Here is a 26,058-nt window from a genome sequence, read left to right as displayed (position 1 = left end):
TCTTTCAGGCAATTAAAAAACACTTATAAAAAATACATAGAAGAAATACTTGGGTTAAACTGACAGAAGTACATTTTGTGATTTATGATTGTCTCATCAATTCCACATTGTTTTCCATCTTTTGACTGGGAGTCCATTAATGACTTCATCTAATTGCACCCTATTCTATATAAGTCAATGGAGAACTAGTGCCATGAACATTTGGATATTGTATCTTTGTCCAATATCTCAGTAATGGGCTTTGTTTATATAAGCCATAACACATCTGCCACGTTTAATTTTTATTAAAAAAGGCAAATAGAAATATTTAATTTGACAAAATTCTATACCAATAAGTGGCTCTTATTCTTCATAAGGTATAGGCGCATAATTTAATTGTTATTAAACTCATACTACAGTGATGGCATAAACTTAACTGACTAAACAATAATATCATTCATTATATTTTTGACAATCATAAACTCAGATTTCAGTATTGTGACAGCCCTCGCCATCTTTTTTTTTTTTTAACCTTTATTTTTATTTCCAGTTCTTTTTATTATTCTTACACTGTTTACTTTTGTCATGAGGTGTAACAAAAAAAATCATAGAATGTTTTTCCATATAAATTCCCTCCACTGACCTGAACAAGAAGTAGTCATTGCAGTTTTACATATATTTGACCACTCATCTGCAGATATTATTACTTCAACTTCTTTTTCCCCATATTACTTTAATTTATGTTGTGGAAAGGTTCTTCCATTATTGTAAAACATTGGTAAACTCTTGATGTTTGTTTTTTGGTGGAATTTCCTTTACATGAATCAGTAAGAATTTTAACCAGACCAATGTCCTTCTCTGCTAATTGACCATGTTTGTCAAAATAATGCCTCATCTGAAGGTATCTAAACAAATCATGTTTTCCCAAATTGTATGTTCCTGACAGGATCCCTAAACATTTGATAACTGAATGGATTAATTTGTGTTGACACCTGCCATTTTACACATAGTGCTTAAAAGCCATCACTCCAAAGAATTATTTGGTTTAATCCTCCAAGAGTGACCTTCTCGTTTCACCTTGTATTCATGTGACACATAATCCAGAGGCTTTATCTGGTAACTCTAGATCTACATATTTTCTGTGCATGTTTTTGTGTGCGTGTGAGTCTCACCATAGGCGAGGCTGTCTGCTCCATGCAGCGAAGGATGAGAGCTTGGCTGTTGTCCCTGACCTGGTCCTTCCCATCACCCAGTCTGTCCACCAGAACTGGTAAAACTACACACAGAAAGTAAAAGACAAGGACAACACAGGAGAGAGATGATCAGAGTCAGTCTGTAAAATGCAGTTTGATATACATTTATGTCAAGTAAATGAGAAATAAGGTCACACATAACTGTTTTTCAAAACAAATGTAACATTACAAAGGGTGCCCCCAAGTGGTGTGTTTTTAAAAGGGGTGTGAGTTACAGAAAGACACATGTTCATCAGTTGAAAACACACAAGAAACTCTGAAAAGCATTAAACGATGAGGCAATACCAGTGTCAACACCAGGGCTCGGACAAAACGAGGACGAACGAGAGGACAGGAAATGAGAAGTGGACCGTGACTATGATTATGTCAAGATCATCAAACGCTCTCATGTCATTTCCACTTAAACACACAACTGCTCCAGTAGCGATGCCTATAGAATCCAGCAACACACAGTTAAAGGAAACAAATTAAGAGACTTTATCTAATTTTATCATTTATGAAACAAGGGCAGGGGTAACAGAAAGTCCATCAGCCTCGGGTCTATTTACAGAAAAAGGAACCTGATGTGCCGTCTAAGTGCATCCATTTTATCTACCGAGCGTAAACTACACACAACATACACAATTTTCCAGAAACAACACAGACCGACTAAAATGCTTCATCTGGTGTCTTTCTCGGCATGGTGGGAAAATGGAAAAACTTTATGAATTACATAAAACTTCCTTTGACATTCACAGGAGGAGATAAACAGAAATGCACAAAGAGGGGAATGTCCATGTATACTCACACACATACACACACACACACGCACAAACACACATGAGTACACACACTCCTACCCAAATTCCTTCTCTGCAACATCAGTGGGGGGAGTGATACAGTGATGTCATCTGTCCTTTTCCTGTGTGTATGTGCATGTGCGTGTACATACACTGTGTTACCATAACAGCTGGTTCCCTTGGCAACAAAGGACAATACTCTCAAACAGAATCACTGACAGGGGGCATTGTGGTACACAACGTCATTTGCTGTAGTAAGGATAGTACTCATTCAGATACACATGGGCCTTGCTAAAATGTGGCACGTTGTCTCACTTTGATTCACTGTTTTAGCAAAACAACTACAGCTGAATGATATTATCGTTTATTCATCTGCAAAGCTCTTTCCCCGTTACCTGATTATTCATTTTCTCTATAAAAGGATTTCTAAAGCAAATGTGAAAAGGCATTCTGGAAGTGCATATATCCCCATTAGGGTTGGGAATCTTAGTTGGAAGGCCGATACAATACGCATCTCAATACAGCATCTCCGATCCGATATATTAAAGATACGTGTGGCATCTCGTGATGTGATACGATTCACACCCAAATCATGATACAGAGCGATTAAGCACTGATTCAACACATTCATTCTGTGAAAGACTATGCAGTGCATTTCAATGAGCTTGATTATTTATTTAAATAAAACCATGACTTTTCACAAACTAGCTTTTGAGCGATTTCAGAACACGTGCCTCACATAGTCATGTGAAAAAGTAAGGCCGCCTCCTTAAAATCTTTGTTTTCTTTACCATACAAATATCTGGGATCTGCCGGAGGGGAAGTCAACAAGCTGGGTCTGACCAGGGACCGGTGGTGTGGAACCGGGCCACAGTAAGAACCAGACCGACCTTGTTAGTGTGTCATCACAGCCGGACCCAGTTCTCCCACTGATCCAGATCCAGCCCCCCCGTTTGCAGCTATGAATGGACTCATCCGCAAGTTCATTGTAATTTTAAAAACAACTAATAACTCCAAAAGTATTGGCTGTATCAATAAGCTGTTTTCGCCTGTGTGATCCTAGATCAAAAATACATAAGTACTCAAAAAAGCAAAGGCTAGCTCAGTCCAGTTATTCAGTTATAAAGCAGATATACATACACACACTCACGCACACAGAGGTCACTTGGCTTTTACAATATAGATCCAATCTCAAATTTGAAGCTATAAACATGCAAATAGCGTTTGTTATGGTATTTTTCTGGATCAGAGCCGCTGGCTAAAGGCTGTTTTAACGCTGCTGGTATCTGTAGTTGGGTTACAGTTTTTCCTCTTGGTAGTGATAATATTAACAGTTGGGTGGTGTCGTTTTAAATGACTTATGAAATTTGACGTGTTACCAGAAATATAACCGATCTTCATGAAACAATGCTGGCATACCACTCGTTTTGTAGACTTGTCTCTCTCCATTGACATAACTGACAGAGAATCCAAAATGCTCCCAAACCGGGTTTCTGTAGGTATCAGCAAATCTAATTTAATGCCTTTTAATGTCCTTTTTAATGCCACTTCAAACAAATTTAATGCCCATGTCTGAATATTTTGGCAATTAATCAAGTAATCCAATTTTAATTTCAACTTTTTGGCATTTTTAAACAATACTATGGCATGCACGCACGTGCGTGGTGTGTACATTATATGACTTTCTGCCCTTATGTGTAAAAAATTATATGAAGCCTTCAAATCAAATAAATATTTAATTTATATAGTGCCAAATCATAACAAAAGTTATCTCATGACACTTCACATATAATGCTGGTCAAAACCAGATTCTCATAGTGCACTGTTGTTCAGTCACTCCATTTCTTATTTATGTATGTATGTATGTATGTATGTATGTATGTATTTATTTATTTATTTATGCAAAACATCAAAATCCCTCTGCTATTTTATTATTGTGAAACACACATTGCACAAACCTGCAGAGCCCCATACACACAAGTATTACACAGCACTGAGGAGCAAGAACGAGGGTCATTTACCAGCACTGGAAAGACACATGAACATAAGCAAGATCTGAATGTGTTTCCAAACCTGCGGCTGCAGGTAGATCTGAAGAGGGCCAGCTTAGAAGAAATGGTCATTTCTGACTTTGCATCACTACCTGACACGATGAAGTGAGATTTCAGCACGGAGAAGGTTCACATGGGGGACGGATCCCCAGGAACGGGGAGATGCCGTGCCCCCCCTCCGCTATTTTCCTGTGGCCACCGGGGTGACCATGGGACCCACCTTATACTGCGGCCCAGATCAAGAGCCTGGAGGATGCTTCAACTTCTGTCTCACTGACCAGATAGTCCGGATGAGTGTGGATCATACCAACCTCCAGAAAAAATGCTCCATCCGGGACTGGACCAATACCAACCCCTTGGCAGGGTGTACCGCTCCCACAACCAGGCAACCCGCAGCATGTGAAACAAACAGACAGGCCTGTCTGTGTTTCGCTCCACCATGCCCCTAAAGCGATTCTAACCCATCAACGCTACAATTTGGTCAGCTGCAGCGTCGCAGCACAGACAAGCCAGCACCCTTCGGACAGGTGTGGACAGGTGGACAGTGCGACTCCCCCGATTATTCAACTTGAGCCATGACACCTATGTGGATGAACAGCTGGTTCCTCACTGGGGCCACTGCTCATTCCTCAGATTCAGGTGGAGGATGTGTGTCTGGGTGTGCTGAAGCAGTCCTGGGTACCAAGCACCTTAACAAAATTAATAATCAAATGAATACTTGAGGCAAAAAAAAAGATTTGATTGATTTTTACTTTAATTACTCGAGTAGTTATTGCAGCTCTACCATCAAGTGTATTCAATTTTTTTTTAAATATCTCTGAACATCAAATTTAATGCTTTTAAATGCCATTTAAGGGCTAAATTTTTGCAAAATCTATTTAATGACTTTTAATCAGTGGTATAGTCCAGGGTATACGGTGGTATATGGAGTATACCTGCTTATTTTTCAGTCAACATTAGGTATACCCACTTCTAAATCCCCCTGATGCGCACCAGTCAGTAGTATCTGAGCCAAATTGCCCATGTTTTCCCTTAAGATGGTGAAGCCATGACAAGCCCTACTCTGCCTCTAATTGGCTAGCACTTCGTACCGTCACTAATTAAATTGGTTAACTTTAGGTATGGGGACTGATGAGCCAATCAGGGGCAGAGTAGGGTGGGGCTTGCCAAGGAAAATATTGTTAACTTGGTGCCAGAGCCAGGGCTCTGCTTAGCACTGGCCACCTCTGGAACCTGAATGGACACCTCAGGTGCCAGTGTCACTCCAGTTGATTGACAGGTTGCTGCACGTCTCATTGAAAGATGCGCGATTACTGAAAATGCGAACAAGAAAGGCAGAATAAACGTCTTTCAAATGAGTGACACGTATCAAGAGAACCTACTTTCATGGAATACGTAATTGTGAGGTAAGTTTTAAGGTGGTTTCAGAATGAGTCACTGTTTTAAACTAATGGACATATGACTGTACATTTAGAGAAGAGATTTTGTCGTCAATAGTTCAACTACATGAGTGGGCTAACGTTATGAAAGGCTAACGTTATCCTATGTTTGCCTCATGTTGAATACATTTACATTCATGCAGCTGCTTGTGTGAGCAGTAATACCTACAAACTACTCCTGATCAAGTCATGATAATTTTATATAATAGTGAACAAATACTACTGATGGATTTTTGGGTAAACTAGAGTAGTCTTACATGTCACTGTTCCTAAAATAGCTTTTTTCTGGACTACCTAAAAAAAAAAGGGGGGGGGGCAAAAACTGAGAGTATACCCACTTCTCCAGGGACCGCTACACCACTGCTTTTAATGCTCATTAATGACCCGCGGAAACCCTGTTAGAGAAGACGGAGGGTCTTCAAACTCTCACTTTGTATCTGTGACGCTGCTCTGAGCTGCCATGCTGGTTCACATTCACCATGTGTATGGTGCGTGGACCGCTTACACGTCAGTCTAGGATATCTAATATTGCACACGGGTTCCGCTTGCGGCCACCCTGCTCATACTGTGTGCGTTCCACTTCAAGATTCATGTGGAAACTTAAGGTGAGTGTTTGCGTTCTTCACATAGGCTACATGTATTTGTTGGGTACACCTCCGTACTGTATTGAAGGCCCTGAACTGAAACAGTTCGGTACCAACGAGTGCACCACTACACCCCTACTGTTAATTAAGTATTTTGATAGTTAATATGGTTACTTTTCGAGTTCCAACACATATTTTCTAATCGAAAAAGGCATTAAAATATTGTTGTTAACCAATTAATATCTGGGACCTAAAAAGCAAGATGCCAAAGTCTAAGCACACAGTACAGACAAATGCAAACACATTATGTACGATCTTTTACAGTGGACTGGCAGCAGCCCTGTACAGTGAGTCAGTCCAGTAGATCAATACAATCAGTGTCAATGATCTCATCTTCCTCCCCTCAGTGTGTGTGTGTGTGTGTGTGTGTGTGTGTGTGTGTGTGTGTGTGTGTGTGTGTGAGGAGGGTGGGTACATGCTGAAGAAAAGAGTAAGGGCAGGAAAAGAGAGGTGGAAGTCAGATGGAGGGAGGAAGAGTCCAAAGCCAGGAGTGCATTACAGAGATGTTTTTATCATCAATCGAAAACACACACTTTGTTACACAAAGCTGGGAAAAGGCCCATACTCAGTGACCAACGTAGTGTGTGTGTGTTTCTGTTCAGTGGCAGACTTTGCACAGTGTGACAGGATCATTCATCCCAGAGATGGACTGCAGGGCTGAGTGTGTATGTGTGTGTGGGTGACAAGAGTCGGACTGGCTGACAAAGACAGCTGGTGACACCTTAAGCGGGCACAGCACTGACACTGACTGACACACACACACACACACACACACACACACACACACACACACACACAACAAAGAGCATGAAACCTGAGACTGACTTCAGTCTATGAGGTCATACGAATATGAGGTGTGGTTTTGGGGTGTAAGAGACAGAGCTACAGAGTGGCAAACAATTCAGAGCCTAAATATAGAGATTTAAGGATGTATCATTGGAGGGGGGGGGGGGTTAAGACTGCGCTACTGGTCTGTTTCAGAGGAACCACAAAGTGGAAGTAAAAGACAAAATAGACCAACACCAGCCAAAATGCTCTGGAGTCTTTTAAACAATAAAACAATACACTGCCCTTTGTTAAGTTGGAGAGTAACCTTTGAAAAATTTGTCTAATTTCTGCTATTTATACATATTTAATTTCAATAACTACTCAAAAAAGCCAAGAACATAACCTAATCCTTCACTTGCTGCCTAACTCAAATTTATTCCACAGAACACATTTACTTTAAAGCCCTGTCTAATCTCTTTTGCAAGTGAAAAAACTATTTCATGTAGGCAGTGGCTAGTGTTTATCTGTAGGATTTGTGTTCATTTAAAGACAGTGTGATAAACCCCCCAAAGGCTTTAAAACAGCTCAGATATGTTTTTATAATGCAGATGTCTATTTCCCTCTAGAACAAAAGGGAAAAACATAAGAAAAACAAGGTTAATGCAGTGAATATAACATCAGTGTCAGATTATTATTTTTGACTTTGGCACTGAATTGGTGCATCCTTGATCAAAATGACAAAAATTGACTCCTATAGTGGCCGACAGCTAAGATCAGGCTCCTCCACTGGAGTTACAGACCTTAAAGGAAAAGGTTTCCCCAAAAATCAATTGATGTTCAGTACCAAATGTATTTATCAATTGCTGAGCTTGATATTCAGGTGATCAGCTATCAAGTTTCTCAAAGATCAAAGATAGTTCATTTCAAGATGTGCTGTTTTCATCCAGGGGATTAGGAACAGAACAGGGTGATATCAGATGATGAAACTGCCATTGGATTTTTCCTGCCCCACACTATCTGTATATGGGCCTTTAAAATCCACTACTGGTTGACCTCTAACAGCAAGTGAGTGTATCTGCATTCTGCCTGTAATGTTTAATTTAGTAGCCATTAAAAGAGAACATTAAAATAATTTATCTGTATTACAACCTAACATCAAATAAAACCCTTTCATGGATGCAGCCCAGTGACCACAAACTAATCCTCACTGAATCCTGGGAGAAAGTTGGTTAAAGGTGGTTGGTAAACTCACCTGTGCCCAGGTATCCTTTGAAGCGCTCCCCCATGCGATCCACAAACGCATTGCAGATGTCTATCCCCAACAAAGCCACCTGCAAAACAACAGAAGAGAAATAAAGCTTATTGAAGGCATACACAACATGTGATGTGTCCATTCAGGTATATGACCATTAGTCCCTGTAACATTTTCATATCACAAACTAAGTGTGTTTACTGACACTCTCACTCTCTTCTTACGCATCATCCATAGTGGCAGCAAACTGATGTTCTTACTGCAGAGGTTTTAGCCTGAATTTGAGCCTGATCATGGATGGATTAAAAACTGCTGCATTAAACAGACTACTAAGCCTTTGTGACTCAGCAAATGTGGGGGAACTATGTCGAGACCGAGTCAAGACTGAGTCTTTGAAGGGTCGAAACTGAGTCTAGACCAAGACTGTTGATTTTCAAATGCAGTCGAGGCCGAATGACCGTCAGTTTTCATAACCATGATTTAATATCACCCCAGTTTATAATCAAATACATACGTATATTTCACTACAAATATTCAACAACATCATTTTTTGAATGAATGCTTTGTTTTGAACGTTCATTTAAATCATTCAACAAACAATGTTACAAATCAACAATATTTAGTTAACAATGAACAAAAACATATGCATTTACAACACATCAACAGTTATATACTCTCTCAGCCCAGTACTGGGTTTCTAATCTTTGCTCATACTACAGTATATTCCAGATAGATTTGCTTTCTGCAGGAGATTTCACACTGCACTGTCTAGAACACACAGAAGAGGCAGCACCATGGTTCTTCAACCAGGTCCTTGGATACTTTTCTAGGACAAAACTTGGAAGTAGGTGGGCCATTGATATTAATCTTCATCAAGTTGAAAGACGTTTACTCTGCCTGTCTCGTTCACATTTCCAATAATCACGCATCTTTCAACGAGACGTGCACTGACCTGTCAATCAACTGGGGTGGCACTGGCACCTGAGGTGTCCAATCACATTCCAGAGGTGGTCAGTGTCAAGGGATGATTTGAGTCTCCGGACAATGTGAGTACTACACGAGTACAAGACTGGACTCGAGTACTACAACACTAATTAATGCCATTTAAAAACCCATTTGAAGACCAAAAAACTTGCTTTTTTGGATCAGCTCTTGCAAGACAGGGCATAACCAGTATATTCAAAACAATTTTGCAAAAAAAAAATTACTTTCGGTTTCTGGTACTTCACATCCACCTGTTTCTTTGAATACACAAACTAAAAGCCCTGAATAGAAACAGCAGAAAGTTGTGTTGAGCTGTTCTGTTAATGTTGTTTCCTTTTACAAATTCTTTCAAATACAGGGCAAATGAATCAGACATTATTAATGAATTGACAGATTTCAGTATATTTTCCAACATATTTTCATGCTGTACCAACATGGGAGCTTTATGAGGTTTAAAAAAAAAAAAAAAAAAAAAAAAAAAAAGTGGCTATATGCGGTACTTTTGCAGCGTTCGTTATAGCTACATATGATAATCCCATTTCAAAGTGTCTTGTCTCTCACCACTGTCATTTGATGCAGTCTTAAAATACTATTTGGCTTGTGATATGGCTCAATGCAAGGAGGTAGGCTAGCTTCTTTTTTCCTAATAGTAAAGTTGAGTTTTCCACTGTGTTTCTGATTAGGATCACATCCCACACTGTGCTGTGCTCCTGGAATGCTTGTCTTGGCAGCACTGTGGCAAAACTGAACAGCCCAACAAGAAAATGCCTTAAACCATTATCCTCCTCTGTCTTGAGAGTGAAGTCAGACTTCAGTTCTTCCCTATTTTAGTCAAAGAAGAGCAGAGCCAGGTAACCACAGAAACAACAAGGCATGATGAGGAAAAACTGGGGAATGGCCGCCAAATGACGCCACGGGAAATCAGAAATCACCTGAAGAAGAAACATGAGCTGTGGGTGAATATGATGACTCCTCACTGACCTAATTTGAGAGGAGGGGAGGGGGAGAGGAAAAACAGCAGGAGAAAGAAGAAACATACAGACAGGAAACAGCCCTCAGGCTCCCACTTTCCCCTCCTCCTTCCACCCAGCACCCCAACAAGCTGGAGCCCACAACCATATGGCACTGGAAAGAGATGGAGGGCAGGAGGTAGAAGGGACAGGGCTTGTTATCTACCTTTGACAGGGGAAAACATAAGAAAAGTAAGAGGGTTTGTCCAGCTGTGGAAGGCAAAGAAGGAGTCATAAAAGCCAGAGGGTGACACCAAACACATCAAACCAAATACAAAAATAGGACCAATGGCCCTGTAGCTTACCGGCCAAATTAAAAGCTTTGGGAAATGTATCCAGATGCCATTTATTATCACCCAGTTATGTGTATTTATTATATTACAGAAATAGCCCATGTTTTGGTCATATTCCTATCAGATCTATAAAAAATTCAAATTCCAACTTGATATCATTGATACTTACTGATTTATTCTATCAATCCACTTCCTATCTGTTATAATGGGAACATTTTTCAAAGTCGCACCAAATCCAGAATCAGATCCAGATCAAAATAATTGCAATACCTGGTGTTGACATCATCATAAAGAAGTTGTATACCAAGTTTGACGTCAATCAGAACTGTAGTTTCGGAGAAGAAGACGATTGAAATTTTTTCCCCATAAGAGCCCATGTTAAATTTTCTGTAAATTCCGGGATCCAGAAGAAGATCCTGATCAGCATGTGGCCATTATGTTGTGGTCATCTCCCAATCAGGGCTGTACTGTAGAAATTTATACTTGATATCATTTATATTTACTGAGTTATTGCATCGATCCACTTCCTATCTCTTATAATGGGGAAATTTTTCAAAATGGCACCAAATCTAGAATCAGATTCGGATCCAAATAATTTCACTAACTTTTGTTGACATCATCATAAAGAAGCTGTATACCAAGTTTGAAGCCAATCGGAATTGTAGTTTTGGAGAAGAAGACTATTGAAAATTTTGTAACGGACGACAGATGACGACAGACGACGACGGATGACACATGATGACAATATCTTATGGCCTGTCGGCCAATAAGCTAATAAAAACTTGGTCTGTAAACAAATCAAAGACACACTACTGCATCTCTGGACTGGGCTTACAAAACACCAGGGCAATGGAGGTATGCTGGAGGAAAAAAATAAATATCAAGCCCAGAATGAATGGTTCTTTGTGAACACTCAGGTTGGTGCTTAGCGTGGCTTAGTCTGCTAATAGGCATACCATGTACAGGGTTTACTCTGGATTTTAGAGAGGCTTAAAGTGAGTTTTCAATGGAGAAAAACAGCATCCAAGGCTCACACAGGGGCAACAATTAGGAATTAACAAAATGGACAAATTAGTAAACTTCAGCACAAACTATTTTTTGGGTCGATCCATTATTCAATCACCTGAAAAGTGGCAACTGATGAGCATTCATTGTTCATACCACTTGCAATTTATTGGCTTTAAAAGACACTGTAAAGACTAACTGATATAAATGAAATCATGCAAATGAGTATGGGAACTGACATTGCTTGCAGCCCTAGTGAAGACCCTTAAAATCACTTCAAGAGTCAGTTTTGGAGTCAGTACTCCTAGATGGTCCGCTTAATGGCTTAAACAGTCAGGGAAAGCTATGCTGCTGAAACGAAACTGCCTTTTGTGGTCAGTGAACATTAGGTAGACATGACACTGACTGCTGGAGTACTGAATTTCATGATATGCAACCACTGCAGAAGAAAATGCGACATTCTTTTGTGAGGTAGTGCCACATCACAGTAGCCTGTTTGATTGTCATTTTGGCCCAGTTACAATGAATTTATAATAAAGGTCTGTCGCACTCGACAGAGGACTGAGGGTGGTACCCTTTTGTCCATGGGGATGAAAACCAGGGAAAGGCATAGGGGGATTTCCCCGATATTATAATATTGAAGCAAAGCATTTTTGTGGATCACCTGAATTTTAGGGACAGAAAATTAAGTTAAGATTCCTTTACAGTACAGGACTGAAGAGAGAAGACACCATATTAGCCTCACAAAGTAAGGGAAGGATCACTATACTTTAGTATTTCAATAATCATTCAAATAAATTAATTTGCTTATTAAGCAGTTGACCTGTGTCAAATAGAATATCTGCCTTCTTTTTAGTCAGATATATTGGCTGTCATTCAGGTAAACATGGAACATGGTCCAGGACTGGACTCACCTGCTGATCACCACCTATTAAGGTAATTTTTCATCAATATTCAGGACAATGACAAAAGAAGCATACAGCAATTTTCATTGAGTTTCCAGTTTGTTATTTTCAAGACAGCCATTTTCAGAACTGCACAGTTCATGTAAAGCAGAACATGAAGCCGCAAATATCAATTCTGGCTTGTTTAGCTCTTTCACTGTCACATAGACTGAGGTTAGTTGCTGTTCATCATTACATCCATTCAGTCTCCTTCTGTTGTATATAACTAGATCCACTGTTCAAAATCCCTGAAAATTCATCATAATGCTGTTATGGTTTCCTTATTTTTCTCTGGCTACAAAGACACAGCTTAAACAGTAAGAAAGAGTCTTTAACAGGGCATATAAAGCCTGCATGCTGACCAGCAGCTACTTATCTGTAAATGCAAGAATGACAAAATAGTGGAACGTAATATTTGACTAATCGTTGACAACCAGATTTTCAAATTTTGATTGAGATGCCGATACAGTATTTTTTTCTGTAAATAAAACTTTGCAAATTGGAACTGCACGTTGACTTGCTGGTGTCTGCAGACATCTGCGTGTTAAACCTTGGATTACAAAAAAATAGGGTATTATGTAGTTGACAATTATAGGAAAATGCATTGTTTTTGGTCAAATAACAGTAATGTTTTTGAAGGAGGACTTCCATCAAGACCCCTGACCAGCGCCTCTCATAGAATACTAGGATTTTGTGTGCGACAACTGTGAGATTGGATAAAACTTCACCAAGAACCAGTAATAAGAATCCAATAATTTTACAACATACAAAAATGTCCAAATGCCTATTTAGGTCGAAGTCTGACCAAAAACTACTCAAGCACTAACCCTGGTGACTTATAGCTCAGGGATTGTGCTGTAGCTGCTTTCCCCAAGAAAAACTGCATTCAATCATCTCTACTGGATGCCCTTTACAATGAAGGACCTGCAGGAAGAGCACGATGGCACAAAAATATACATTGTTTTATTGATGCTGCAGTGATTTATCCTTAACATTAAATGCTGATTAGAAGTCTTTTGGCATGTTTGTCTGAGCACTGCCAGCTCAAAACTGAAGTGGGATATATTTGATATGAACATATTTGTACAGTCTAATGCCATCTAAAGTCATGCCAAAAATGAGTCTGATGCTACTTCATTCAAATAAAAATTACAAAAGGCAGACTATCAGGAGTGTCAGTTCTCAGTCAGACAAGCCAATGTTTAATAACCTGGCCCCACTGCCCATAACAGCAGCATACAATATTAATGCCCACTGGTATTCTCTCTCCCATATACCTTCAACACTCTGTGGTGATGAAATAGTAAAGTACATTAGGTGAATCTGTTACTTCTTCTCTGAAGCAAGGGATGAAAAGGTTGACAATATCGACTCTAAAAATGAACCCTACAAGGGAACAAAAAACTATGGCATTTAACCAGAAAAAGATGAGGAAGCTGCGTCAGTTTCCTAATCTGGACATTAACTGTATTTATGAGCCATGACTTATACTGCTTCCCATGATATGCTTATCCTCACTTCATTTATCATTCCACTTGTCCATTCCCCAACTTTCAACTCTGTGTCTATTCTCTATCCCACCATCAAAGCTGCGTCACCTTTTCGTCTATCCATCTCTCTATGCTGACTCAGCATTGTGCTAACTAGCTAGGTCCTCCTTCCTCTTGCCCAACAGGGAGCCAATCAGCTCAGCTAAAAGCCTGCTACTGCGTATAGGCATCTGTGTCCTATGGCTCTCAACATCACTCACAGACACTGATCTGAGTTTAAATTTCTGATTGTCAATCTTTTTATTCAAGAGTTAGTCACAAAAATATCTATTATTACAATTTGTCCACATTTTGGAAAATAAACACAGTGAACAAACCAAAAGTACAACAGAGGAAAGCAAACATAACAAACACATATTTTAACAACCCTCATCCACCCACCCATCCCAAGACTTGTGACGTATCACACCAAGGGAGCTCAACTTTCTGTATATGCCATTCACCGTGAGCCACAAATCTCAGCAAAAGGGTATAACGTTGGACATGGATCCAACATTTTGGGTCTGGTCAGTCATTTAAGATGAAAACTCGCTGAATGAAAGACAAATCAATTAATGTTTGAATAGTCCATAGCACTGAATACAAATCAGCTACTGAGTAGGAGATGGACATCAGTCTACAAAGTTTATGAAAACAAACCTCAGATAAAGCTAGCTGGTAACAGATGTCAGTGCTCTCGGTAGCAAAGTGTGTGTTTGTTATGCTGAAAGCACAATTTCCGCACTCTTAGTTTGCTGAGGGCTGCATATCAGACCAGACACTGTTAATCAGTCAAAAAAAGAGATTTGGGAGTCAAATTTCAGCAAGGCTTGAAAAGGGATTTCAGACTGTTTTGACTTGTTCTCTGGATCAGTGTTTGGCAAAAATGTCACATTCCAGTGTTTCTGAGATATGGTTTCTGCACACACACACACACACACACACACACACACACACACACACACACACACACACACACACACACACAAGCAGCAAGAATCTGGAGGCAGACCATGAAAAGAAACATGCAAGAAAAGATTTAGAGACAGACAAATATAGGGGGAAGAAGAAGGAAGGATGGAGAAAACGCATAGGTCACAACAATGAGTCTTCTGGCCCCTCCCCCATCTCATCCAGTGCTCCTGTAGACTACATTTCTGACAATGGGTCCTCAACACACACTCCAGCCCAAATCAACAATATAAACCGCACAAACCACAGGAATGCTCGGCAAATATCCTACTCTGTCACTGGGTGAATTTTAACTACGTCTAGACTCCTGGAGTTTTAAACTGAAACACATCTTAACCCATAAAGACCCAGTGCTACTTTTATGGCAGTTCCCAAATGAACTTTATCTCTCTATTTAACCTTTCTTAAGCAATTTATCACCATTTATTATGATACTAACCTCTGTAGTTTGCATTTTATGATGTAAATCATGAATTGTCCTATATTTTCACTGACCGTGGAGGTGTTCATAAATACTGAGCAAATTCAAAGGTTATATTAAAACAGAGAAAACTGAAGAAAAACTGGTAATTTTTGCAAAATATATCATTCAACATTATATCATGAATTGTTAACACTTCATAGACAAATGACAGTGATGGAAACACTTGCTTTTATGTAGAATTAATGATATATTTTGCTGAAAAAGTCATGTTTCCTTAAATTTTCTGTTTTGATATGATGACTTTTTAAATTTACACTGCACTTTTATTAACATTTACATGATCTGTGAATTAAATATAGGAAAATATCTGTTTTACACTGGAAAAATGTAAAAGATAGTATTAGAAAAAATGGTGATAAATCACTTGGTAATGGTTAAATATAAAGGAAAAACACAAATTATTCTGGGTCTTTATGGGTTAAGCCTCTGATATTTGCTTGGTCTGGTAGGATGATGATGTGCGTGGGAAAGCACATCCAGGAGATGAGATAGTCCTCTGCACTCCACTACAATTTCAGAGGCTTAATCTTTGTTTTAAAGTTCTTATCAAAACTGTCCCCTGCGTAAGACAAAAATATTCCACCACTCCGCTTTCTTTCCATCAACAGAGTGTGCTCCTGGAAAATAATTCATGAACCGGCATGAGCCTCACTACTGCAGTGTCACTGCGATACCTTCATCTGACCACGATCTCTCACCTTGAAATTGCTGGAGTTGACCCATCTCGTTAGTTCGTCTATGGTCTTATCCAGCCGGGGTTTATCTTGCTCCAGGTCCGGTGAGCGGTGTGGGTCGTTCACATAGTCAATGAGGTCCTGGCCGACCTGCAACCTGCGAGTAACATCTTTTTGCTGTACCTGCTGATAAAAATAGTCCATGTTGTCATGATCCTCCATTGGGCACTCAGTGCCGTGTGGCCAGCCACTAAAGCCGGCCGCAGACAGGAGACAGTGGTCGGTGGGTCAGGGTTTGAAAGACCGGCGAGAGTGTGGCAGATAATTGTAGTCCCGTGCGGTTTTGGCTCCGAGTAACCGTAGTGTGATCATGAACATGTAATCCACTGTAAAAATTCAGATTAATTTTAGCCACAAACCATCTTCCTGCTCCAGACAAATACCCAACTTCGCAGGACAACGACGAAGCTTGCTAGCTTCCTAATTAGTAACGCTGGCTAAGAGAGCACCTCCAAAACTTAAAAGAAGTTATAAAAACGTCTAAATAAAGTAGACCCTGGCGGGTTTCTTCTCTTGATCCGGATCAAAACAAGCTAACAGCCCCGACTGACTATGTGTTATGCTAACAAAAATAGCACCTAGCTGGTTAGCACACCGCCGCCATACCCGCTAAGTGAAGCCGAAAGCTCGCGCGTTGCCGGGGACTGCAGTTCACCAGGAGGCGCAACCGATCAACGATCAGGCCGATGGGTCTTTGGGCACCGCACAGCTATCCACCAGAATGCCTGACGTAAATGTTACTATTATCAAATGTACTCACTGCACCAGGATGGACGTTTGTCATTTTCCTTTAGCATATGTTAAATAAATTCAAAACACTTCCATTATTTCTTGTGTTTCTGTAATATAACAGATTAAAAAATGAACCAAACCGCTGTGCGTCTGTGGGTGTGTCTGCCGTGTTCATGGCTCTCTGCTGACATCTAGCGGTGCATATGAAGCGTAACCTTATTCAGTTTGCCGCAGTTTACTTGATACCTTCTTAGAATAATGGTCACACTCGACAGACAAAGCACATTTACTATTAGTTACTTTTATTTATTTCATTTGTTTATTTTTTTTCATGTATTTCTTTATTTTTCTTAAACATAAAACTGTTAAAATAGCTGTCAAAGAGAGGGCATTAGTATCACAGCCAGTCAGCTACCCATCTGTGCCCATTTGAGTCTTGCTCTCCTTGTTTCAGTCCTATCCATAGTCCTGCGCATGTCCCCAGTCATTGAGCACTAGGCATTACACAGCACTTGCCAGTCTCTGGTTATTCAATACTGATAGCTGCTTAAATGTCCATTACATATTCAGTGCTTCAAGAGGTGGTATATCACGCCTTGTACAAAACAGATAATATTGAATTCCTGCTTGGTAGGAGTGTCATGTGAAATAAATCATTGGTTCTGGTGTTTTGATCACTAATTACTTACTAACATACCCTTCTTATAACAGATGTTCTGTAGAACAAAATGTTCCTAATCAGTATGTATATGCAGGAGACAGGTGTCTCTCAATGGAAATGCATTATACTATTTTGAAATCCAAATGTGTTTTAGGGGCATAAAGTGGAAGGAGTCTATGAAAAAAAACAATTTTCAAAAACACATCCCATCATCATTAATAAATTGCCATTTGCATGAAACTAAATGAATTCCAAATATTTTAAATACTTAAAGTCATGTGATTGTCAACAAGTAGAGGTGCTTTTTGCTCAGATTCTCATATCAACTGTCTTAGCTTTAAGCAAAAAACAATTTCACTTATAAGTTAAGTTGCACCAACATTAGCCCTGATTGATATCCAAGTACACACAGCATAAATTTAAGTCACTGACATTACACTCCAGTGAAACCTGTGGGCAGAACACAGTTTCATCATTACTAAACCTATGTCAGAACAGTAGGGAGACTGGAAACCTACCAATGTAAACAAGTTTGTCTGCAGCGCTAACCTAATCCAGGATGTAAACAAATGCCTAAGTGGTCAAGTAGGAGCTAGTGCACAGGGCTACTGACAGGATTGGATCCAGGCCTACGAGCCAACATAACCACGCAGTACAGAGAGGCCACTCTATCCCAGTAGCAAACGAAGTCAACGTAATGCTTTCAGATGTCGAGGGTCTGAAACATAGGTCCATTTTGTCGACAGCAACAGTTTTTTCTGGTTCTATTTCAAAAAGAAAGACAAATATATCTCCCTCTCTGTATAGACAGGCATGGACAATTACAATAAGCACTGAAAAAAAGAAAGAAAATAAAACAAAATTTTTTCTTGGCCTATCCCATTCTTGAGTGAGAAGCCGTAAGTGTAATTCTTTTTTCCATTGCAAAACATTCTCTGTACAAACATAATGAAAATCTCAACATAAGTTTCTCAGATGCACAAATATGTCACATGTCCTATGTATTTCCTGTTTTTTTCCCCCCTCTTATACACAAGAGGTTTGAGCTGGCCAAGCCAAAGCTTTGCTGTTATCTGAGAAGATCTGTGTTTTCCCAGCTCTCCTCTTCCTCCATGCTGCGTGTTTATTGGTCAAAGCAGAATGAAATCACAGGATGGCCACATACTGTAGAGGTGTCATGTGATTGGTTGAGATGATACTCCACAGAGAGTGAACTGTTGTCCAAATGACGATTTCATCATTTTTTTTCTTTTAGTTTGATCTTGATGCATTGTAGTTCCACCGTTCAGACACTCCCCCCCATCTCCAGCCGGCCAGATGCAGACCTGTCGGCCCACAGGTGGGGAGGCAGGAGTGTAAGGAGCAGAATGGAGTGGAGAGTCTGTTTTTGTCCTTACAGTGTTTACAGAGAATGAGACAGAAGAAAAAGAGAGATAGAGAGAGAAAAATCCATCCATCTGTGTTCCTTCTACCCAAACCCTCCGTGACCCCCAACCTGGGGCTGCTGCAAACGCTGATCAGTGAAGTAAGAGGAGAGAAGAGGAGGGGCGGGTTCGACTGATTGGAAATCACGGCCAATCAGGCTGTGTGTTGATCAGGAGCAGTGAGTGGGTCCAGCCCCTCCTCTCCCCCACATTTTACCCCCAGCCCCCCTCCCCCATTTTTTCAGAGCAGCAGGACCTGTAGACAGAGGTGGCCCCCCCTGGCCCTCCACTGTCAGAGGATGATGCAGCAGCGGCACAGACGCTGGCCACCTCCATGTACAGAGGGAGGGGGTGTCACTGGGGCAAAGTAGGCGTGGACTTTGATCTCTGGGAGGTGGGCCTGTGAAGGGAAAAGGAGTGTCAATATGACTGTTTTTCAGTGGCTGATGCTCGTTATTATTAAGCAGAGTTCATATAATATCAATATCATGTTGTTTTTGTTTTGCTTTGTTTTTTGCACCTGATAAAATATAACGACAGATATGACAACTAAAACACATGATTGCTGATTTATTTAAGATTTTCAAAATTTTATTATCACTTTTGTTTGCTTAACGATACTTCACCCAGTGTTGTGTTGCTCTGAAAAAACTACAGCAAACTAAAAGCAGTTCAGTAATCAATGAGAGCAGAATGACCTGGAGTTGCTTTGTTTTTATGTTGTTCCGTCCATGTGTGCTGCGTGATGCTGTTATTTGCTGAAGGCACAAAATCACTGCTCAAACACTGATGCCCAGAAACATCCAGAACACAGCAAAACAAAAGGGAAATAAAAAAAAAAAAACAATACAGACTGAGGGCAGGGTCTTTGGCAGGGAAGTACATCACCACACACTGACAGAGGGTCAGAAGTAATGACTGAGAAGATCACTATTGTATGAGTCTATATATTAATTAATTAGGTAAATGTTGGGTATGTTATTGTCTATAACAAAATTTTTCCTCAAAAAAGTTCAATAATCTCATTAAAATTGTTAAAGGTTAAGTATGCAGTCTTTAATGATATCTAATGGTTAAGTTGGAGATTGCACTAAACCATATCCTTCCACATCCTTACCTACAATAGCCATGGAAAAACAGAAGTCCCTCATATAGCCAGTATTTGTTTTGTTTGTTCTGAAGTGTTTACTTATAGCGATATTGACTCATCACACTCAAACATAATAGATGATGGTAATACACCTTAGCACTGGATGCCACTTGCTGTAAAACATTAACCATAAGAAGAGGAAGACTTTTCTGTGCTACTGCAGAAACATGATGGTTCATGGTGGCAGTCAGTGAACGGCGACCCGCTCCCTCTGTAGGTATAAACAGCTCATTCCAAGATAATGAAAACACAATGTATGCAACAACAAATCTGCTGACTCTACAATGTGTATGGGTTATTAACAACATGAATAGGAAAAAAATGTTTTAATGCATTTATCAACAGCATTTACCAACAGACAACAGCTTCTCCTTGTTTCTGAAAAATAACAAAACTCTGCAGATGTGTCGGCATTAAATTCATGTTTACTGTCCTTCTGAATCATTGCCAGCTAATGTTGATCATCTCAAAATGGCATTTAACTGTCCTGATTAATCGGCTACTACAGTATATAAAAGGTCACTGCAAATCATGAAGTCTGAGGATATTCTTCTCATCTCTGTCCAGATAATCCATCTGTTTTCAATGAACTGCAGTATAAAAGAGATGATTTTGGATCAAAAGATGTAGATCAGTAGTTCAGTGATTTAATCTCTTACCAAAGCAGACTCTGGACTTAAAGAGCTTTGTGTGTACTGACCCGAATGCGTTTGATGCCAGCTCTTGTGACTTGCTGACAGTCGTAGAGCTCAATGCGCTCCAGACGATGGCAGCTCTTTAGGTGCTCCAGGGTCACGTCAGTGATGAGTGGGCAGTTGTCCAGCTCCACCACAGTGAGGCGCTCTTGGCCACAGGTGCTGCTGCTCAGAGCTCTGATGCCATCGTCTGTGATCAGCTCGCAGTGGGACAAGGACTATTGTTGACACGACAGCAGAGGACATTGAGATAATGGGTTAAAGCTTCACAAGGGGGTAAAAAAACAGAGGAAACTAAAACATAAGTGCACGTGTCAGTGATTACCAGTGCTTGCAGGCGAGGGCAGTGGATAGACAGCTGAACCAAGGTATTATCTGTCACCTGAGGAGGACACACACTTTATTAATGTACTGGTCTCACATGTCTACAGGTGGCTGAGAGGAGTACTTTACAATGTTTTTTAGAGGCACATGTTGGATGGTTGTGTGAACCAAACCTTATTTTTCTATCTTGCTTTGTACTATATATACAACTCTGGGGGAAAAACTGAAGAAACCACCATTTTTTAAAACTATTTATGTGTACGTGCTGCGAGTAAAATGAACATTTTTGTTTAATCAAGAAAATACCAACAACATTTCTCCAACATTTCAAACTAAAATATTAGCATTTTTTTGCAAAAATTACAACTGGGAAAAATAAGAAAAACGCAGTGTTTTCAACCCTTAAATAAGACAAAGAGAAGTTCAAATTCACTTTTAAATGGCACAATTGTAATAATTTTACTTAACAAGTGTTAAGAAATTACTAATTGCTCAAGTTTTTCTATGACTCTTTCACATTGTTGTTGGTGTCTTATGTCAGTTCTGGCCCAAAAATTCTGCAGGTCTGTAAATTTGTAGTGGTTTCTTAAATGTTTCCACAGTTGTATATATTGTATATGTAGTTCATACACTGAACTACTCTCCCTCCCTCCTCTGCAGTCAGTAAGAAAAATAGTTCTGCACTCTGTTATTTTTCTGTAGTTTAATCTCCAATCAGAAAACCAGATGGTCATTAAATATTGTAGATATGGACATAAACACAAGTCATTCACATGATGTAAATAAGAAAACCACCAAGCCTCTTACCAATATACATTCTTCCAAGTCCATTTTTTCAAGCTCATGACAATTCTGTGAGAAAAATGAGAAACTGATTAAACAGAAATGACGGGATAAAGCAATATTTGACCACTGTATAATGTTTACCTAAAAAGAGATCAAAAGAATAACAGCAATGCAAAGAAACTCACCCTAGCCAACACAGTGAACCCAGCATCTGTGACATGGGAACATCGTGCAGCTTCAAGGATCCTAAGAAAACAGTCACAAATTAAAATTGTGAACTGCAGGATGATAATGAACTTGTACTGTGGTTCCTTGTGTAACAATGACCAGCGGAAGAATTATTCAGATGCTTTACTCTGGCAAAAGTACCAGTACAGCACTGGAAATATTCCATTACAGGTAAAAGTACAGAAGTGTTAACAGTAAAATGTAGTTACAGTATTGAAGTAAAAGTGCTGCTATATGTTATCGCATATGATATCATTAGTGTGAGATAATAGTGAAGTGTCCGTGTTACTGTTGTTGCTCCTGGAGGTGGTGCTAGCTTGAACTACTTTATAATCAGTTTTATGCACATGGACACCAGATAAATACGAAGACTCATAAACCTGATTAATTGGAGAGGAGCGAGGAAAAAACACACTACTAATACACAGATCAGTATTTAGACTGTTTCTGTAATCAGACACAGACACAGTGAAAATAATATTTCGAAATAAAATAGTGTGAGACATTTTAAGGAAAAAAAAATAACGATTTGGTGGAGCTCTTAACAGGTCAAGACATCTGTTTTATCTGTATATGTCTGCAATTTGCTGTTTCGTAGTGTGTGGTATTTTATTTTGTAAAGCATCACGTAACTCTGGTTTTGAAGAGATGATATAGAAATAAAGTTTGTAATTTGTTTTTAATGACGTTTATTTTTATTATCTGAAATGTGATCCAGGCTACACATTACTTTTTTAAGATATCAGAATAAAATAAATGATTTTATTAACAATGACATAGACAAAATATGTAGGTTTTTGCTCTAATTCCAATAAGGACAAATTTCTCCTGTTTCCATGTCTGAAGAAAATTCACCTTCCACTAACATTTATATTGTTTACATGCATTAAATCCACTGTATGAACACAGCCTGACTCTTTCAATTCTCCAAATAATTTATTGAAAAAGAAAAAAATCATTAATATTGCCATACTATTTAATAGTAGGTGTGTTTCTCCCTCCTACCAGGACTGAGGTCTTCTCTTTAGAATGACCATTTTTACCAGCAAGGATCTTTGTCTCTACCCCAGCTGACCATAAATGGGGCTAGTATGGAATAAAACCTACATATTCCAAATGTTTTGTATACATGTTTAAAGAACCCTCATTAAAGTGGAATAATATTGGTACATCTAATGTCGTAATTGTAAAATGCAAGTGGAATATCAGAATAAATTGCATGAAATTGAAATCCTTCAATGGATACATCTCAAATTAATATTTGAATATTTAACCAAATGCATCAATAGAGCATCAGCCCACTGGTGTTGAATAGGATGCTGTGAGCTACCACAAGCCACAGGAAGGGTTTGTCTTTACACTGGAGCAAGCTGTGGATGTCCTTGTGAACAACTGTGGGATACGTCTGTATGGGGGTGTACGTGCTTCTCACTTAAGTCGGGGACAGTTGAGTCCCAGTGCAGTGAGGGAGGCATCAGTGATGTTACTGCAGCCAGACACGCAGAGAATCTGGAGTTTGTGGCAGCCCCGGCACAGGCTGACCAGGCCTTCATCTGTTATTTGCTGGAGGCGACAACAGACACAGAAGACAAATTACAAAAACACAGAGCTACACAGACCCATCTCTCATGCATTATTATCTGTGTGTCCCCATTCCCTTCCCACAATGCAGTGTTTATCTTACTGTGCAAGACTGCATATTGATGGTGGTGAGTTCTGGGCAGTGTTTCTGAAGGTGCTTCAATGCTCCATCATCCAGCTGAGATGGAACACAAAAATCAGAGTCATTTTTTTCATACATGTTTGTAAATGTCCTTATTGTACCTGCCATACGTAGAAATAAACACTGATAGGTTTGAGTGTCTGATGGACAAATATTACCCCCAATAAATTTGACAAAACCAGGACCAAGTTCCCCCTTTTTTTGTTTTTTGTTGTTTTTGTTTTTTTGGCAAGGAAAAAAAAAGTAAGTAAAGTAAAGTAAATTTTATTTATAGAGCACTTTTCACAGACAGAGTCACAAAGTGCTTTATCAGTTCAAATCAGAATCAAATTAAGTTTACAGAGACCCAACAGAATCCTTCAGGAGCAAACACTTGTGAGTGGTGACACTGGCGAGGAAAAACTTCCCTTTAACGGGCAGAAACCTCGAGCAGACCCAGACTCCTGAAGGATGGCTGTCTGCCTTGACCAGTTGGGGTTAAAGAGAGAGAGAGAGTGTAAAGGAGGAGAAAAGAGAGAGTGATAGAGATATAGAGAGACTGGGGGGGGGGGGGGGTGACACATGGAGTACGTTATGATGAATACATAGAGTGTAATCAGTTTGTGGTGGTCCTGGGTCAGGTGGGAGACTAAAAAGCCTGTTTGAACAGGAGGGTTTTGAGGTGTTTCTTAAAGCTCTCTACAGAGTCCATGGACCGTAGGTGTAGAGGCAGGTCATTCCATAGACGTGGTGCCACAGCTTTAAAAGACCTGTCACCGCGTGTGCTAAAACAGGTCCGTGGAACCATCAGCAGGTGCTGTCCTGAAGACCTCATGCTACGAGTCGAGCTGTAGGGCTGGATCAGGGAAGCAATGTATGCAGGGGCCTGGCCATGTAGGGCCCGGAAAGTTAGCACAAGAATTTTGAAATGAAAAAATGAAATTTTGAAAAAACAAGCTTTGGTCAGAAAATGAGACGGCAGAAAAAAAAAATGCCAGCCCGACACAAACCACTACATCGGGGGGGGGGGCAAATGAGATTTAAAAAAATTAAGTAAAAACCAAAATACCACAGGATGGAAAATGTACTGTGTTGGAAAGACCAAGTGGGGAAAAGGGCAACACTTCTATTCATAAGAGCTGCACTGATTCCTCAGGGGTGGGACATAAAGCTTGTGAGGTAACTTGACATACTTTTTGACTATTGACTGACAAAAAGGTGAACATTTGCTGCTTACTCATATACAACCTTCCTATACCTACACTATTATCTTGTAAAAGTTAAACAGCAGCTTTGTCCATAATTTTCACATTTGACCTCAGATGCTTCATTACATTATGTCATCTCATATCTTTTTTATACAAAGAAGGATTCCGCAGGCTTCAGGAAACTACAGAGAACATTTTTAAGACAATCATGAACACAATGTGAGAGTTTCTTTTTTCCGATTTTTCAGTCCAAGTGGGAAAAAGCATGAAAGGTGGGTCCAGACGGCAAAAGATCCACCCCTTTTAGATACTGGGCAGATAGAGGACTACAGCTTGAGGATCCCAGTCTGTGGTTTATACTAGATTAGTCCATAAAGAGCTTTAAAAGTAATGGATATAATCTTAAAATCAAACAAGGAGCAAGGGTAAAGAAGCTAAAACAGTGTAATGTGTTACCTCTCAGTCCTGGTCAAAAGTCATGCAGCTGAGTTCTGTATAGTTTGCAAATTACAAAGCTTTTTGGTTATAACCAGTAAAAAAAAAAAACAACTTGATGCTGCAGTAATGAAGGTGTGAGGAAATAAAAGCATGTGCAACTTATTGCATCTCCTCTTGGTAATATTTCTGAGGTAATAAAAACATGACTGAAGGATATGAGAGTTACTTGCATTTTTTTTGTTTGTTTTTTTTCCCCAGATACTTTTAATGCTATCATTGCATTAACATTTATAGGTATTATTTCCATGTTTTGTTTTTGTAGTTTTGATCAAATTTTACAATTCCCCTCACATTTAAAAGACACTGCAGTTAATGTTTATATAATATATGTTAACGTCAATCAGTTCTCAACCTGTAAAAATCTGATTTAAGACATTTTAACTTCTCAACGTCCACCAGGTCACTTGCAACCCATTTGAGGGTTTGGGCTCGGTTTACATTTGAGTCATGTTTAACCTGGTGCAGTTTGGGTTGTGTTTCAGCCGCATGTTAAACACAGAAACTAAAAGAGGTTCCCTTTCAGATGAAAT

The 26,058-nt window shown here is 39.6% G+C and overlaps 2 protein-coding genes across 39 annotated transcripts in view; both read right to left on the bottom strand.

The window, feature by feature from the left end:
* Positions 1 to 16,763, bottom strand: part of clasp2 (cytoplasmic linker associated protein 2) — a 90,447-nt gene extending 73,684 nt beyond the window's left edge. For 31 of the 38 annotated variants that reach the window (XM_030147219.1, XM_030147230.1, XM_030147232.1 and 28 more), the window contains exons 1-3: positions 16,085 to 16,762; positions 8,166 to 8,244; positions 1,152 to 1,255 (exon numbers count right to left, since the gene is read on the bottom strand). In XM_030147219.1, coding sequence (XP_030003079.1) covers positions 1,152 to 1,255; positions 8,166 to 8,244; positions 16,085 to 16,282 — 381 coding nt within the window. In that variant the 5' untranslated portion in view covers positions 16,283 to 16,762. Of the gene's footprint in view, positions 1 to 1,151; positions 1,256 to 8,165; positions 8,245 to 16,084 lie in introns of all 38 variants that reach the window. The other 7 variants (XM_030147253.1, XM_030147255.1, XM_030147251.1 and 4 more) reach the window with 2 other exon arrangements.
* A 370-nt stretch (positions 16,764 to 17,133) lies between these two features.
* The window catches only part of fbxl2 (F-box and leucine-rich repeat protein 2), a 29,064-nt gene continuing 20,139 nt past the window's right edge, over positions 17,134 to 26,058 (bottom strand). The window contains exons 8-14 of the mRNA XM_030147307.1: positions 23,805 to 23,879; positions 23,553 to 23,683; positions 22,078 to 22,138; positions 21,914 to 21,958; positions 21,108 to 21,164; positions 20,788 to 21,000; positions 17,134 to 19,337 (exon numbers count right to left, since the gene is read on the bottom strand). Of these exons, the coding sequence (XP_030003167.1) occupies positions 19,230 to 19,337; positions 20,788 to 21,000; positions 21,108 to 21,164; positions 21,914 to 21,958; positions 22,078 to 22,138; positions 23,553 to 23,683; positions 23,805 to 23,879 (690 nt within the window). The 3' untranslated portion in view covers positions 17,134 to 19,229. The remainder of the gene's footprint in view (positions 19,338 to 20,787; positions 21,001 to 21,107; positions 21,165 to 21,913; positions 21,959 to 22,077; positions 22,139 to 23,552; positions 23,684 to 23,804; positions 23,880 to 26,058) is intronic.

Source organism: Sphaeramia orbicularis, chromosome 11, assembly GCF_902148855.1.
Source record: "Sphaeramia orbicularis chromosome 11, fSphaOr1.1, whole genome shotgun sequence".
Lineage (NCBI taxonomy): Eukaryota > Metazoa > Chordata > Actinopteri > Kurtiformes > Apogonidae > Sphaeramia > Sphaeramia orbicularis.
This window is presented reverse-complemented; position numbering and strand designations above follow the sequence as displayed.